We start from the raw sequence: 17,508 nt of genomic DNA on the forward strand, positions 1-17,508 counted from the left end.
GCGAACCGGGTATTTCAGAAATTTCCAGATGTTCCTCTGTGCCTTCTCACGTCTGTCTCCATCAAATCAGAATTGTGCACGGTACCCGATTTAACAAATATGATATCATTTCACTGGAGAGCTGTGTGCGCCGCATCACGTCGCCATCTTCTCCTTCTGCCTGAAATTAATTCCTCCCGAAATTAATTACAGTAATTTCCTTAATTTTCTTGTGCATTTCTTTGCTGTTGTTAATATGGCTTTCTACTTCATTGCATTTTTGAATCAGCCATTCATCCTTTGCAATATTGCACAATTGTCTGGTCTATCTGTCTAGCTCTCTGTGTTCCACTTCCTTATTCTTCACTAACCTCCTTTGTTCCATCAGATCCAGAATTTCTTGAGGTATCCTCCCCTTGTTGGTGTGTTGGATTTCTTGTACTGGGATTATCTCCTCTGCTGATTGCTGTATAGCATATTTAATTCCATCCCAAACTGTTTTGAATTGTTGCTTAGCTATGCTACCATTTTTAAGTTCTTCCAACATATACTTCTTTCTCTTTTTTCCAAGTTTGAGTTTCTTTAATTTTGTTTTAATGGTAGTTACTACTGGATGGTGATCTGAACTACAGTCTACTCCTGGGTAGGTTTTAGAATATGTGATATTATTTCTAAAGCCTTCATAAAACCTGTCGATATCTTCTTCATCTGCATCATTTGTTGGCACATTGGCTTGGATTATGCTAATATTAAAAGGGTTACCGCTAAATTTAACTAAAAGCAGCCCAATATCCCATAACACATTCTGATACTTGTTTGTTTAAAATAATTCCAACTCCATACATACGCTGTTGACCTCCAGAGTACATGATCAGAGAACTATTCTCAGTGAATTTGCCACTATTGGTCCACCTAATTTCTGACACGCCTAAGATATCAACTTCCAACCTTTACATTTCAGTTAAAGTGTTGTCCAACTTCCTTTCTGGTAAAGTATACGGATGTTCCATGTTGCTACCCTTAGCCTTTCCCTATTGCTTACAGTCTCTGGATGACGGTCTGGTGTCACCTGCAGCACGTGACTACCCCGGCCGAGCGAGGTGTTGTTCTGTTCATTAGCTTCAACCCCATTCACGCTGTTGTCCGGTTTCCTTCTTTTGTTTCTTTTCATGACTGAAGAGGCAGAAATTTCAACAGTGGGTTGCCGTTGCCTTCTCTTGCCGCAGTGCTCATCTAACTAGAGCATTTGACCTCTACTGGTGTTCCCGATTGGGAATCATACACTAGGCGTCGCCCTACCTTTGCTGTTGTTGTACAAAGACAATCCTCCACCACAGCTTGAAATCAATCGCCCTGCTGCCGAAGACTTCAGTGATTTTAGGTGACACCACCAGCGTCGGTCTGGTTATTTTTCTGGCGCTAAACACTCGCCATAGACAGAGCTCCTTCAGCGAGACAGGCTGCACCCGGACCTGAGCCCGACGTGAAGGCGGAGTTGTCTTGGGCGGCAGAAGCTATATAATCGCTATTGCAATTTCCTGATATTTAGACAGGACCCAACCACCCCATACACTCCCATTGCTTAACAGGATAAAACTCAGAAGAAATACTGGCATGGATAGAGGAATGTCTGGCAGCCAAGAGGCAGTGAGTGAGAATAAAAAGAGCCTTTTCTGGCTGGCTAACAGTGACTCATGGTCTTCAGGGGTCAGTATTCGGTCCGCTATTTTTCACATTATTTGTCGATGATTTGGATAAAGGAATTGATGGCTTTGTGGGAAGGTTTGCGGATGATACAAGGATAGGTGGAGGTGTTTGTAGTGCTGAGGAAGCAATGCTGTTGCAGCAGGACACAGACAAATTTGGAGAATGGGCAACAAAGTGGCAGATGGAATACAATATTGTGAAATGTACGATAATGCATTTTGGCAAAAACAACATTAGTGAACTATTATCTGATTGGGCAAACGGTTCAAACAACAGAAGGAAATACAAGTAACACACATCAAAGTTGCTGGTGAACGCAGCAGGCCGGTCAGCATCTCTAGGAAAAGGAACAGTCAACGTTTCGGGCCGAGACCCTTCGTCAGGACGAACTGAAGGAAGAGCTAGTAAGAGATCTGAAAGTGGGAAGGGGAGGGGGAGATCCAAAATGATAGGAGAAGACAGGAGGGGGAGGAATGGAGCCAAGAGCTGGACAGTTGATTGACAAAAGGGATATGAGAGGATCATGGGACAGGAGGCTCAGGGAGAAAGAAAAGGGGGAGGGGGGAAAACCCAGAGGATGGGCAAGGAGTATATTGAGAGGGACGGAGGAAGAAAAAGGAGAGAGAGAAAAAGAATGTGTGTATATACATAAATATCAGATGGGGTACGAGAGGGAGGTGGGGCATTAGCGGAAGTTTGAGAAGTCAATGTTCATGCCATCAGGTTGGAGGCCACCCAGATGGAATAAGGTGTTGTTCCTCCAACCTGAGTGTGGCTTCATCTTTACAGTAGAGGAGGCCGTGGATAGACATATCAGAATGGGAATGGGATGTGGAATTAAAATGTGTGGCCACTGGGAGATCCTGCTTTCTCTGGCAGACAGAGCGTAGGTGTTCAGCGAAACAATCTCCCAGTCTGCGTCGGGTCTCGCCAATATATAGAAGGCCGCATCGGGAGCACCGGACACATTATATCACCCCAGCCGACTCACAGGTGAAGTGTCGCCTCACCTGGAAGGACTGTCTGGGGCCCTGAATGGTGGTGAGGGAGGAAGTGTAAAGGCACGTGTAGCACTTGTTCTGCTTACAAGGATAAGTGCCAGGAGGGAGATCAGTGGGGAGGGATGGGATCGACGAATGGACAAGGGAGTTGCGTAGGGAGCGATCCCTGCGGAAAGCAGAGGGGGGAGAGAACGATGTGCTTATTGGTGGGATCCCGTTGGAGGTGGCGGAAGTTACGGAGAATAATATGTTGGACCCAGAGGGTGGTGGGGTGGTAGGTGAGGACCAGGGGAACCCTATTCCTAGTGGGGTGGTGGGAGGATGGAGTGAGAGCAGATGTGCGTGAAATGGGGGAGATGCGTTTGAGAGCCAAGTTGGTGGTGGAGGAAGGGAAGCCCCTTTCTTAAAAAAGGAGGACATCTCCCTTGTCCTGGAATGAAAAGCCTCATCCTGAGAGCAGATGCGGCGGAGATGGAGGCATTGCGAGAAGGGGATGGCATTTTTGCAAGAGACAGGGTGAGAAGAGGAACAGTCCAAATAGCTGTGAGAGGCAGTAAGCTTATAGTAAACTTCTGAGTCCTCGGAAATATGGAATATGAGTCCTCGGGCAAGACTCCCAGAAGGTTAATTTACAGGTTGGGTTTGTGGTAAAGGAGGCAAATGCAACGCTGGCATTTATTTAAAGTGAAGTAGCATATATAAGCAAGGAGATAATGCTGGTACTTTCTAAACTCTACTTAAGAGTATTTGGGACCCATATCTCAGAAAAGGTGTGTTGTCATTGGGGAGAGTCCAGAGGATGTTCAAGATGATTCCGGGAATGAAGGGGTTAAGATATGAGGAGTGTTTGCCAGCCTTGGTCCTGTACTCCTGCACTGACCTATGTTTAATAAACGCGGGTGGGGAGGGGGTGTTAAATCTCACTGAAACCCACCGAATGTGGAAAGGTCTCGATGGGGTGGATGAGGAGAGGACTTTTCGTATGGTGGGGGTAGCCATAACAGAGGGCACAGCCTCAAAACTGAGCAGCGACCTTTTAGAATAGTTAAGGAGGATTTTATTTAGTCAGAGAGCAGTGAATCCATGGAATTCACTGACACAGACGGCGATGGGGGCCAAGTCTGTTGGTACATTTCAGGCAGAAGCTAATAGTTTGCTGATCAGTCAGGGCATTACAGGACATGTCGAGGAGGCAGGTGTATGGGGCTGAGTGAGAACCGGGATCAGCCATGATAGAACGGCGGAGCAGACTTGATGGGGCTGAATGGCCTAATTCTACTCCTATGTCTTATGGTCTTTTACTGCTAGTGTCTTACACAGTGAAGATTGACACAAAATACTTACTACATTCCACCACTATTTCTTTGCTCTTTTACTAACTCGCAGCATCATCTTCCAGCGGTACAATATCAACTCTTGCCTCTCTTTTACTCTTTATATACCTGAACAAATTTTGATACTTGATATTATTGGCTCACTTACCTTAATGTTTCATCTTGTCTCTCCTGTGTTTTTTTTTTCAGTTGTCTCCTGTTGGTTATGTACGTTTGTAAAAGCTTTCCAATCCTCTCATTCCCACTGTTTTCTTGCTATATTATATGACCCTGCTTTTGCTTTTATCAAAAACAGGAGAAACTCTGTGGATGCTGGAAATCCAACTAACACATAGACAAAATGCTGGAGGAACCTAGGAGGCCAGGCAGCGTATATGGGAAATAGTGAACAGTCGATGTTTTGGGCCGAGACCCTTCATCAGAACTGGGGGAAAAAAGATGACACGTCAGAGTCTGGGGGTGAATTGGGTGGAAGAAGTGGTAGGTGATAGGTGAAACTGGGAGAGGGGGAGTAGTGAAGGAAAAAACTTCTTCAGACATAATTTCCTTAACAATTCTCGAAAGATCATTGCTAATGCATCCACATCTCTTCAGTCACCATTTCAGATCTCTGGGGTGTACACCATCTGGTCCAGGTGATCTATTTACCTCCAGACCATCTCTGTTTCCCAAGACCCTTCTCCCGATTAATGTAACTTTACACATTCTGACCAGTGACATCTGCGAATTCCATATTCCTGCCAGTGTCTTTGAAAGATAAGAGTGATGTACAATACTTATTCAGTTCATCTGCCATCACCTTGCACCCCCACCCCATTACTACCTCTCCAGCATCATTTTCCAGTGGTTTGATATCCACTTCCGCCTCTCTTTTACACTATATGTAACTGAAGAAAAAAATTGGTATCCTCTTTAATATTACTGGCAAGCTCACCTATGTATTCCATCTTTTCCTTCTCAATTATTTTAGTTACATTCTGTTGGGTTTTAAAAGCTTCCCAGTCCTCTAACTTCCTAGTAATTTTTGCTCTGTGCCCTCTCTTATCAGCCATGGGTTTACCACCTTACTATTAGAATACTGCTTACTCTTTCTGATGTATATATCCTGTGCCTTCTGAATTGCTTCCAGAAATTACAGCCATTGCAAATGTTTTCATCGCTACCTGTGTTCTTTTCAAATCAATATTGACCAATTTTTCTCTCATGCCTCTCTAATTCTCTTTACTCCACATCTGACTTTAGCTTCTCCTTCTCCAATGTCAGGGTGAATCTGATCACATTAAGATGACTTGCCCCTGAGAGTTATTTGAACTAAAGTAACCATATTAATTCCGGTTCATTACAACACCCAATCCAGAATAGCTGAACCCAAAGTGGGATCAACCATGAGCTGCTCTAAAAAAGCATCTTGTAGGCATTCTAGGAATTCCTCCTCTTGACACCAACACCATCCTAATTTTCCTAATCACCTGCATGATAATCCTCCATGACTATTGTAACATTGCCCTTTTGGCAGGCATTTTCTATCTCCCATTGTCATTTGTGGACCACATACTACTGTTTGGGGTCTCTATACAATTCCCATCAGGGATTTTTTTAAACATTTGCTGTTCCTTAATTCTACCCACAGATTCTACGCCTTACAACACTTGCCACGTCTAATGATTTTATTTAATATTTTACCATAAGCCACACAACCCCACTACCAGCTTGTTCTTTCAAGAAACATATAAGTATCTGGGAAACAAGAGGACCTGCCGATGCTCGAAATCTAGAGAAATACACACAACGTGCTGGAGGAGCTCAGCATGACGGGCAGCATCTATGGATGGGAATCAACATTTCGGGCCAAGACGCTTCAGTGGGACTCTTGATACCCACGTATCTGGAATATCAACAAGCAAAGACAATAGAAAGTAGTGTGAAATAGGGAAAACCTTTGACAAAATTTAGTTCAAGGCAAAAAAAAACCCTGCCAAACAGAGCTCAATTGTTAACAAATACAACAACGGCAATAATCAATTTCATCAATACCGACATTGACTTTTTTTAAATAAAAAATATCACGGTCCCATTTCAATCAGTAAAATTTACAAAGATAAATAAGAACTTTAGAAAACTTTCGAAAAGACTATTTATACTCAAACCCACTTAGATTAACACTACCTTGGACAGAAGGAGGAAGAGAAATAACACACACGAAAGAGAAATCACACAACAGTCAGCTAAAACTTCTAAGTATATATTTTCATCAAAACTGAACAGGGTTCAGCACTCCATGTGTGTATAAGCAATCGTGATAAGAAATACAGACCAGAAAACTTAAATGAGTGGCCAACTCAGAAAAATGAATCGTCACTATGAAAATTTTACTGATTGAAATGGGACCAAGATATTTTTATTAAAAAAGTCAATGTCAGTATTAACCAGTGGAATGAGAATGATCCTCCATGGGAGACATCTCAACGATCTGAGTAGACTAGATGTTGACAAAGAAGCATCGAGCACCTGACTGAGAGTTGGAGAGCTCGTCCCAGAAACAGAGGGGTTTCTTGAAGAAATACAGGACAAGGTGGGTAACAAAAGGAAATAAAAAAATGAAAATATATGAAATACAAACCAACAAGGCAGTAAGTGCAGAAAATGCCAAGAGAAACCAGACACAATCCAACACATTCCAGGATCCTGCAGCAGTTTAACTCAATCTGATTGCTTACACAGGTACAATCAAGTGGCAAATATCATTCACCAAAATCTTGCTTTGAAATACAAACTCATGAATGACCACCATCACTTCATTAAGGCACCATAAATTCAAGCCTGTTCCAGTTAGGGACAGAATCTCACAATTTATATGATAATCAATACATTATTACAGATAGGATAATCTAAAATAACCATCCAGATATAATATTACAGGATAAACAACAGGAACAACTCCCTCAGTAGACAAACCATTCTCAACACACACTTTTCTCGACCAGTGGAGCACCTCACCACAGGTATTGTTTGTGTCAGACAAAAGATTTTATCTGTCAATCAGCTTCCAAAGTTTCCACTCTGTCATTCGTTGCCACACCCCGCTGCTGATTCCCTTCTCATCATACGTTTTTAATCCGACCATCGTCCAGAGCCCCTAACACCGCCCTGTGCAAACCCGCCTCTGGTTTCTGACCCTACTCTGTTGAACATCCAACTAATGGTTTCCCATTCTGCTTTCAGTCTTCAGAGGACAGTGGTGTTTTCTAACAACCCTTTAGAAGCAGGGAAAATGACCCATAATGTGGAAATGAGCCCTGAATAAGGAGGTTAACTCCCAATGTCATTCTTCCTCAGCCCAGAGATTTGAGGGGCAAAGAACATCTCAGACAGAACTGCAGTCAGCTCGACTTCTTCAGTCTGCAGAGAATTCAAGGGAAACCTCTTCACCCACAGAGTGGTGACTGTTTGGAACCCATCACCACAGGGACAGCGAGAGGAGAACAACAGGGGAGGATTTAAAAGGACTGTTGTGGAACTGAATCACTGGCAGGGTCCAGCAGGCCTGAGTTGACTCTCTACTGTACACTAGGTGTGTTATAAATTCACTAAGTACCACAGACAGAGTTTAAAATAGAACTGATTTATTTGTCTCAGATCCAGAATATTAAACTCCAGTCCCATTAGAGGTGAATGTGCCACAGAAAAAACTCCTCCCATGCCCAGTGACCAGGGTGCAGATCTGGGTGTGGTGAGCAGCAGCAATAATTGCAGAGTTCAGCACCAACAGTTACTCTCAAAATTGCATTCAGCAACGATGATGGACAAATATCCAGCATTCAGCTTATTGAAAGTTTCTCACAGTGTGAACCCGGCAGTGTGTCACAAGGTTAGATGACTGAGTGAATCCCTTCCCACATTCACAGCAGGTGAATGGCTTCTCCCCAGTGTGAACTCTCTGGTGACTCTGTAGGTGGGATGACTGAGTGAATGTTTTCCCACAGACTGAGCAGGTGAACGGCTTATCCCCAGTGTGAACTCGCTGATGTCTCTGTAGGTTGGATGACTGAGTGAACGTTTTCCCACAGTCTGAGCAGGTGAACGGCTTCTCCCCAGTGTGAACTCGCTGATGACTCTGTAGGTCGGATGACTGAGTGAATGTCTTCCCACAGTCCGAGCAGGTGAACGGCCTCTCTCCAGTGTGAACTCGCTGGTGACTCCGTAGGTGATATAATAAAGTGAACATTTTCCCACAGACTGAGCAAGTGAACGGCTTCTTCCCAGTGTGAAATCGCTGGTGTCTGTGAAGGTCAGATGATCCATGGAATCCCTTCCCACAGTCTGAACAGGTGAATGGTCTCTCCCCTGTGTGAACTCGTTGGTGTGCCAGCAGATCGGATGACCGAGTGAATCCCTTCCCACAGTCTGAGCAGGTGAATGGTCTCTCCTCTGTGTGAACTCGCTGGTGTGCCAGTAGTCCGGATGACTGAGTGAATCCTTTCCCACATTCTGAGCAGGTAAATGGCTTCTCCCCAGTGTGAACTCGTTGGTGACTCTGTAGGTTGGATGACTGAGTGAATTCCTTCCCGCATTCTGAGCAGGTGAACAGCTTCTCCCCACTGTGAACTCGCTGGTGTCTCTGTAGGGTGGAAGAGTGAGGGAATCTCTTCCCACAAGCTGAGCAGGTGAAATCCCTCTCTGCAGTGTGAACTGACTGATGTAACAGTAGGTGAGATGATTTAGTGAATCCCTTCCTACACACTGAGCATGTGAATGGCCTCTCCCCAGTGTGAACTGATTGGTGTGCCAATAAGGAGGATGACAGAGTGAATCCCTTCCCACAGTCTGAGCAGATGAATGGCTTCTCCCCTGTGTGAACTGACTGATGTCTCTGCAGGTGGGATGACTGAGTGAATGTCTTCCCACAGTCTGAGCAGGTGAATGGCCTCTCCCCAGTGTGAACTCGTTGGTGACTCTGTAGGTTGGATGACTGAGTGAATGTCTTTCCACAGATTGAGCAAGTGAATGGCTTCTCCCCAGTGTGAACTGACTGGTGTCTCTGTAGGTGAGATGATCTAGTGAATCCCTTCCCACAGTCCAAGCAGGTGAACAGCCTCTCCCCAGTGTGAACTTGCTGATGTACCTTCAGTTTAGATGAGAAAGTGAATCCCTTCCCACAGTCTGAGCAGGTGAACGGCCTCTCCCCAGTGTGAACTCGCTGGTGAGCCATTAGGTCAGATGACCATGTGAATCCTTCCCCACAAACTCAGCAGATGACCAGCCTTTGCCCTGTGAGAACTAACTGGTGTGTCCACAGGTGGGAAGTCTGAGTGAATCCCTTCTCACACACAGAACAAGTGAATGGCCTTGTCCCAGTGTAAACTTGCTGATGTACCTTCAGTTGAGATGACCGAGTGAATCCATTCCCACTGTCTGAGCAGGTGAACGGCCTTTCCCCTGTGTAAAATGACGGGCGTGCCAGTCGGCAAGATGATCAAGTGAATCCCTCCCCACAGTCTGAGCAGGAAGGATGGTTGACTGAATCCTTTGCTCCACTTCTTAAATATCTGGATAGAGACAGTGAAACTGGTGTGTTGTGCTCGAGATTCCCAGAGACCAATTCCTTCTCATTTTTAACCTGTAAAAAGATTTACAAAATCCATCAATGGGGGTAGGACAACATTTCAGATGAGATCAGTTCAGTTGCCAAGGTGTGATCTGGCATCATACTGTTACAGTGAGATTCAACCCAAGTTGGAGAGAGAAATCATTTTCTAACCGGGCACAGTGCTGGTATCTGGAAATACCATCAAATTCTCTGATGCTCTTCCTGTCTTGATAAGAATGGGATATTTCTGCCATCTCCAATCTGTGACCTGGCTCAGGTTGACTCTCTCCATTGGTATTATTCCCTGTTCCCACTGAGCTGCATGGGTCCTGGCCCCACAGTAACTGAAACACTCTCAAGCAAATAGCCTTAGTTAACGTGCAGCTGGGATTTTCTTGTATGTACTGTTAGTTCAAAGTGCCACAGTTTTAACGCCATGTAAATATCTCCTACTCAGATGTATGGTTGGTCTGCACAGCTGTTAAAAGGAAGTAGAGTGAATATTAGTATTATTTCAGGTTCTTGTCACAGTCTTAGGCTATGTCCACACTACGCCAGATAATTTTGAAAATGCCAGTTTCGAGTAAAAACGATAGGCATCCACACCAAGCATATTTCAAAATATCTCTGTCCACATTAGAACGGATATTTGGGCGAATCTCCTCCCACTGGGTATGCGCAGGACACACAGAAAACAAGCGAAGAGGAAACAGTATACTTGGTGTGTGTTTGTCCAGTTACAGAGTAGAAAACTTTAAAAGGAATTGCTCTTGGCTCTTGCGCAGGAGGACTTAAAACTGAAATCAAGTACTGGAGCGTATGGAGGCAATGGACGGGAAGTTCATGGACAGCATGACCCGGCTGACGACAAACATCGAAAAACTGACTAACTCTGTTGCATTAATAAAGCACCTTGTTAAATGTATAAAACATATCTGCATCAGTGTTATCTTGTATTTCAATACAACGTTACATTAAGCTGTTACACATCTATTTGTCAGAGAAGTACTTGCATAGATAGGTAAACCACCTTCATACAAGCAAGGACAGAGAACAGGGCAAAGTGAGTATACTTATTTATTCAGTGAGCTATGGGTCAAGGTATTTGGTGAGTACATTTCTAACTCTTCTGGCTTCAGTCTCGTTGCCGTCTGTTCTGAAATTGTTAGGTTGGTGGGGGGTTGTGTTCAAGAAAACAACAAAATGCGGTGCTGCGGCGATCTGTTCCGGCACGTCATGACAGCATTTTTAAATAGTCAATAAAGCTCACTTTACAATTTAACTCTCACGCTGTTCACACCGACTGCCCGTTATAACAGCCGTCCGGCAGTGCTTGCGCAGTACCAAGCAGCAGCAGAAAAAGCATTGTTGTTGTGGTGTTGTCATGACAGCGTTTTTAAATCTCTCCATTTACCCCGTACACACTACGATGGATATTAGGCGTTTTCAGATTTATTCACTCTGGAGACAGTTTCTGAAAATCTCCTTTTTCGGGGGATGAAAATGCCACTTTAGTGTGGACGGAGGGTCAAAACAAAGAGTAAAAGGTTTGTTTTCAAAATTATCCGGTGTAGTGTGGACGTAGAAAAGTACAACGCAGAAACAGGCCCTTTGGGCCATCTGGTTTGGGCTGAACTATTTAAACTGCCCACTCCCATACCCCTACCATCCAGGTACCTATACAAACCTCTTAAATGTTGAAATTCAGCCTGCATGCACCACTTGTGCTGGCTGCTCATTCCACACCCGGATGACCATCTGTGTGAAGAAGTTTCCCCTCATGTTCCCCTTAACGTTTCACTTTTCACCCTTAACCCATGGCCTCTGGTTGTCGTCCCACCCAATCTCAGTGGAGAAAGCCAGCTTGCATTTACCGTATCTATAAACCCTCATAATAGTGGTATACCTCCATCAAACCTTCCCTCAATCTTCTACATTCCAAGGAATAAAGTCCTGACCTGTTCATTCTTTCCTTATAACCCAAGTCCTCCAGACCTGGCAACATCTTTGTGAATTTTCTCTAAACTCTTTCAACCTCTTTTACATCTTTCCTGCACGTTGGTGAGCAAAACTGCACACAATACTCCAAGTTAGGCCTCACCATTGTCTTGTACAATGTCAACATAACATCCGTCTCCTGTACTCAGTACTTTGGTTTACGAAGGCCAATTTGCCAAAATCATTCTTTTTGTCCCCCTCGAGCTGTGACACCACTTCCAGTGAAATATAGACCTGAATTCCCAGATCCTTTTCTTCTACAGCAATCCTCGTGCTACCTAGGTCCTATCAAAATGGAACACCTCACACTCATCTGCGTTAAATTCCATTTTCCGTTTCTCAAACCATTTTCCCAGCTGGTCCAGATCACACTGCAAGCCATGATAGTCTTCCTCGCTGACCACTACACCATCAATCTTGGTGTCAGCCACAAATTTGCTGATCCAGCTAACCATGTTATCATCCAGATTATTAACATAGATGACAAACAATAACAGATCCAGCACTGATCCCTGTGGCACACCACTAGTCACAGACCTCCAGTCAGAGAGGCAACCATCTGCTACCACACTCTGGCTTCTCACAAAGCCAGTGTCTCATCCAATTTACTATCTCATCTTGAATGCTGAGTGACTGAACCTTCTTGACCAACCTCCCATATGAGACTTTGTCAAGTGCCTTGCTAAAGTCCATGTCGACAACATCCACTGCCTTGCCTTCATCCACTTTCCTGATAACTTCCTCGAGAGGCTCTGTAAGATTGGTGAGACATGACCTACCGTGCACAAAGCCATGCTGTCTATCCTTAATCAGTCCACATCTATCCAAGTACTTACAGTATATATCCAGTTCCTGCACACACGTTCCAATAGCTTTCCCACTACTGATGTCAAGCTCACCAATGTACAATCTCTTAGTTTATTTTTAGAGCCTTTCTTGAACAGCGGAACAACATTGGTTGTCCTCCAATCCTCCAGTTCCTCACCTGTCACTAAGGGTGATTTAAATATCTGTGCTTGGGCCCCGACAATTTCTGCACTTGTCTGCCGCAGGGTCCCAGGGAACAACTTGTCAGGCCCTGGGGATTGATCCACGCTAATTTGCCTTGAAGACAGCAAGCACCTCCACCTCTGTAATCTGTACAGGGTCCAGGAAGTTGATGCTGCTTTGCCTCACTTCTATAGACTCTGTGACCATCTCCTGTGTAAATACGGATGCAAAAAAAATCTCCCACATCTATTTTGTCTCCTCATATGGATTACCATTCTGATCTTGCAGAGGATTAATTTTTTCCCTTGCAATCTTTTCACTCATAATATATCTGCAGAATCCCTGAGGATTCTCCTTCACTTTGTCTGCTGGGGCAACCTCATGCCTTCTTTTATTTCTTTCATAAGTGTTCACTTGAATTTCCTGTACTTCATAAGTACCCCAATTGTTCCAATCTGCCTGTACCTGGTATGCACCTCCTTTTTATGAATCTGGGGGAGGAAAGCCAAAGGGGTGATAGAGCTGTACGGTGGGAGGTAGGGGTAAGGGGGGGGGGGGCTAAGCTAAAGTTACAGGGGGATTGGGGGCCTGAATAACAGAACAGATAGTGGAGAGGTTGTGGAGACAGATGTTGTTCAGTCCTCAGACAAAGTCAGGAATGAAAAACATTGAGCATGGTGCAGTGAATATGCTGAGCCCTGTATATTTCAATACAAGGAGCAGCGTAGGAAAGGCAGATGTGTTCAGGGCATGGATCAACACCTGGAATTATGACACTAGGATCTGGCCACTGTGGCGTGGGACAGGCTGCCTTATGGCAAAGGTAAGCTTGGTAAATTGAGGACTTCAAAGCAAAATTTTGTAAGAACAAACTGGGCATGTGCTTGTCAGAATAAAAGGTAAAGATAGAAACTGTATCTCTTGGTTTTCAAGTGATATTGAGAACCTGGTGAAGCACAAAATGGAGTTGCATAACAGGGATAGGCAGGTAGGTTCTTATGGAGTATAAGAAATGCAAGAGGACACATAAGAAATAATTCAGGACGGTTGAAAGAAAGCATGAGATTCCCCTCACAGAAGAGATAAAGGATAATCCTCAGGGATTCTGGAGATAGATTAAAAGCAAAAGAATTGCAAGGCACAAAATTGGTCCTCTGGAAGACTGGAGTGGCAATCCACGTGTGGAACCAAAGCAGATGGGGGAGATCTTAAATATTTTTTCCATCTCATTTACTCAGGAGATGGACACAATGTCAATGAGAGTGTGGAAAAGTGGCATTAAAATTATGGACCCTGTACAGATTAAAGAAGAGGAAATGTTTGCTATCCTGAGGCAGATTAGGGTGGATAAATCTTCAGGGCATGATAAGGTGCTCCCTTGGACCCCACGGGAGGCAAGTGCAGAAATTGTTGGGGCCCCAGCAGAGATAATTAAATCATCCTTAGTGACAGGGGAGTTATCAGAGGATTGTAGGATAGCCAAAGTCATTTCGCTCTTCAACATAGAGCATAGAAATCTACAGCATATTCCAGGCCATTCAGCCCACAATGTTGTGCCAATCATGTAACTTACTCTAGAAGCTGCCTGGAATTTCCCTAGCACATAGACCTCTATGTTTCTAAGCTCCATGTACCTATCTAGGAGGCTGTTAAAAGACCCTATTGTATCTGCCTCGACCACCACCGCAGGCAGTGCATTCCACACACCCACCACTCTGTGTAAAAAACTTACCCCTGACATCCCCTCGGTATCTATTTCCAAGCAGCTTAAAGCTACGCCCCTCATGTTGGCCATTTCAGCCCTGGGAAAAGCCTCTGGCTATCCAAATGATCAATGCCCCTCATCATCCTATACACCTAAAAAAGGCTCTAAGCATAAACAAGGAAATCATACATTGCTTTGAGGATTTGTTGGAAGTGTACAAAAGTATGAGGGTATAGATAGGGTAAATGCAAGCAGCTTTTTCCACTGATGTTGGGTGGGACGACAACCAGAGGTCATGGGTAAGTGACTTCCCCATTTATACAGCACAACACAGGCCCTTCGGCCCACAACGCTGTGCTGAACATTATTTACTTCAGAAATTCCCTAGAGTTCCCCATAGCCCTGTATTTTTCTACATGCTGTGTACCTATCCAGGAGCCTCTTAAAAGACCCTGTTGTATCCGGCTTCATCACAGTTACCGGCAGCCCATTCCACGCACTCACCACCCTGTGTAAAAAAACTCACCTCTTGTGGTGATATCACGTGTCAGGACGTGACTGGACAGAGTTCTGAGCATGAGTAGAAATGAAGAATGATCGAGAAGCATGGCAGTGTAAACGTGGTTTTGCTGCTGTTAAATACAAGTTCAATTCTGCAGAATATGGTTTGTTATTAGTAACCCACGGTACGTGTAAAGAACACAACACCCCTGACATCTCCTTCGTACCTGCTTCCAAGCACCTTAAAACTGTGCCCTCTCTGCAGATTTTCTCTTGTTTGTGACTGGAGGCAGAACAAAGGTGATTTTCACAACAGCTGATGTAAAAGATTTTGTTCCCTTTCTCCGAGTTCCCGATCCTTGCATTTAGACAGCTGGAGCTCAGCTCTGTCTGAGAGACCCATCGGTTCCCATTCCCTCATCAGCCGGAAGCTCCCCGGGGCCCGTGTACGGATGGTGGGGCTGAGAGAGAGGGAAGAGAGCAGGACTGTCCCGGGATTTCGGGCCACGGTGTCCGGAATTAACAGCAATTGTCCCGGAGGCTCCCTCTTACCTGCAGCAGATCTACTTAGGCCCACTGTACTGCGCGCATGCGTGATATTCGACAACGTCACAACCTTTACGCCTGCGCATTTGATCGGTGCTTCGGCGAAATTTCTAATGCAGGGATTTATGGGTAATCACGGCGCCATTACAAGTTTCTGTAAGCACCTGTTCCATGTCCATACCTAAGTTTTTTTTGTTCAGCAGCTGTTTTAACGAAGAAAGCGGCTCCCATAAACAATATACTCAATATCAACGTGTATCAAATGCCAAAGTAAAATCCTCTTACAAACGTAGATATAAAACACAACAGATTCTGCAGTTGCTGGAAGTACAGAGACGGAAACACACAAAATGCTGGAGGAACTCTGCAGTTCAGGTAGCGACTAAGCAGAGGAGTACATAGTCTAGGCATGCTGAAAGGGTTCGGCCTGAATGTTATCTACTTATTCCTCTCCACATTTGTTGCCAGATCTGCTGATTTCTTCCAGTATTTTGCAGAAATTAACCAACATTTTTTTTTCAATCAATCAGTTTCCAAATGTTTCATTTGTAGACACAAATTGCTGGTCTGATTCCTCCTCCTCCTCATAAACTCTAGACCACATCTCTCTCTGGAGCCTCAAAGCCCTGACTCAGGCCGGCATCTCATTGGTTTCTGACTCTGCTCCATCAAAGAATCATTCGCTAGTCTGCTGTCAGACTTTAGAGGCGCTTTGCAACAGCCCAGCTGTCTGAGGCACAGTCCTTTGAAATTAGTGAAAATGACCAAAAACGTTGAAAAGATCAGCGAAGAAGGAGTTTAGCTAAATTACTTCTTAGCACTGAAGAACTTCAAATACACAGGGAGCTCATCGTCTTATTCAGCCTGGGGAAAATCATGCAGGAAATTCATGCAGGTGTATAAGTTGATGAGAGATATTGGTCGTGTGGATAGCCAGAGGCTTTTTCCCAGGGCTGAAATGCCTAACACAAGGGGCATAGTTTTAAGGTGCTTGGAAGCAGGCACACAGGAGATGTCAAAGAGTGGTGGGTGTGTGGAATGCACAGCCAGAGACATTGGTAGACGTGGATACAGTAGGGTCTTTTAAGACACTCTTAGACAATCGACAATAGGTGCAGGAGTAGGCCATTCGGCCCTTAGAGTCAGAACCACCATTCACTGTGATCATGGCTGATCATCCACAATCAGTATCCAGTTCCTGCCTTCTCCCCATATCCCTTCACTCCACTATCTTTAAGAGCTCTATCTAACTCTTTTTTGAAAGAATCCAGAGAATTGGTCTCCACTGCCTTCTGAGGCAGAGCATTCCACAGAACCACAACCCTCTGGGTGAAAAAGTTTTTCCTCAACTCCATTCTAAATTGTCCACCCCTTATTCTTAAACTGTGGCCTCTGGTTCTGGACTCCCCAAACATCGGGAACATGTTTCCTGCCTCCAGTGTGTCCAATCCCTTAACAACCTTATACATTTCAATCAGATCCCCTGTCATCCTTCTAAATTCCAGTGTATATAACCCCAGTTGCTCCAATCTTTCAACATATGACAGTCCCACCATCCCGGGAATTAACCTTGTGAAACTATGCTACACTCCCTCAATAGCTGGAATGTCCTTCCTCAAATTTGGAGACCAAAACTGTACACAATATTCCAGGTGTGGTCTCACCAGGGCCCTGTACAACTGCAGAAGGACCTCTTTGCTCTTATACTCAATTCCCCTTGTTATGAAGGCCAGCATGCCATTAGCTTCCTTCACTGCCTGCTGTACCTGCATGCTCACTTTCAGTGACTGATGAACAAGAGCACCGAGATCTCGTTGTACTTCCCCTTTTCCTAACTTAACACCATTTAGAAAGTAATCTGCCTTCCTGTTCTTGCCACCAAAGTGGATAACCTCACATTTATTCACATTAAACTGCATCTGCCATGCATCTGCCCACTCATCCAACCTGTCCAAGTCACCCTGCATTCTCATAACGTCCTGCTCACATTTCACACTGCCACCCAGCTTTGTGTCATCTGCAAATTTGCTAATGTTACTTTTAATCCCTTCATCTAAATCATTAATGTATATTGTAAATAGCTGTGTTCCCAGCACCGAGCCTTGCGGTACCCCACTAGTCACTGCCTGAAAAGGACACATTAATCCCTACTCTTTGTTT

General features: G+C 44.5%; 1 protein-coding gene across 6 annotated transcripts in view; it reads right to left on the minus strand.

Moving 5' to 3' along the window:
• Nucleotides 1-7,656: 7,656 nt before the first annotated feature.
• LOC140208280 (uncharacterized) overlaps nucleotides 7,657-17,508 on the minus strand; it is a 50,219-nt gene continuing 40,367 nt past the window's right edge. For 3 of the 6 annotated variants that reach the window (XM_072276855.1, XM_072276856.1, XM_072276858.1), the window contains exon 2: nucleotides 7,657-9,638. In XM_072276855.1, coding sequence (XP_072132956.1) covers nucleotides 7,845-9,230 — 1,386 coding nt within the window. In that variant the 5' untranslated portion in view covers nucleotides 9,231-9,638 and the 3' untranslated portion in view covers nucleotides 7,657-7,844. Of the gene's footprint in view, nucleotides 9,639-14,827; nucleotides 14,955-15,029; nucleotides 15,405-17,508 lie in introns of those variants that run through there. The other 3 variants (XM_072276854.1, XM_072276852.1, XM_072276853.1) reach the window with 3 other exon arrangements.

Source organism: Mobula birostris, chromosome 13, assembly GCF_030028105.1.
Source record: "Mobula birostris isolate sMobBir1 chromosome 13, sMobBir1.hap1, whole genome shotgun sequence".
Taxonomy (NCBI): Eukaryota; Metazoa; Chordata; class Chondrichthyes; order Myliobatiformes; family Myliobatidae; genus Mobula; species Mobula birostris.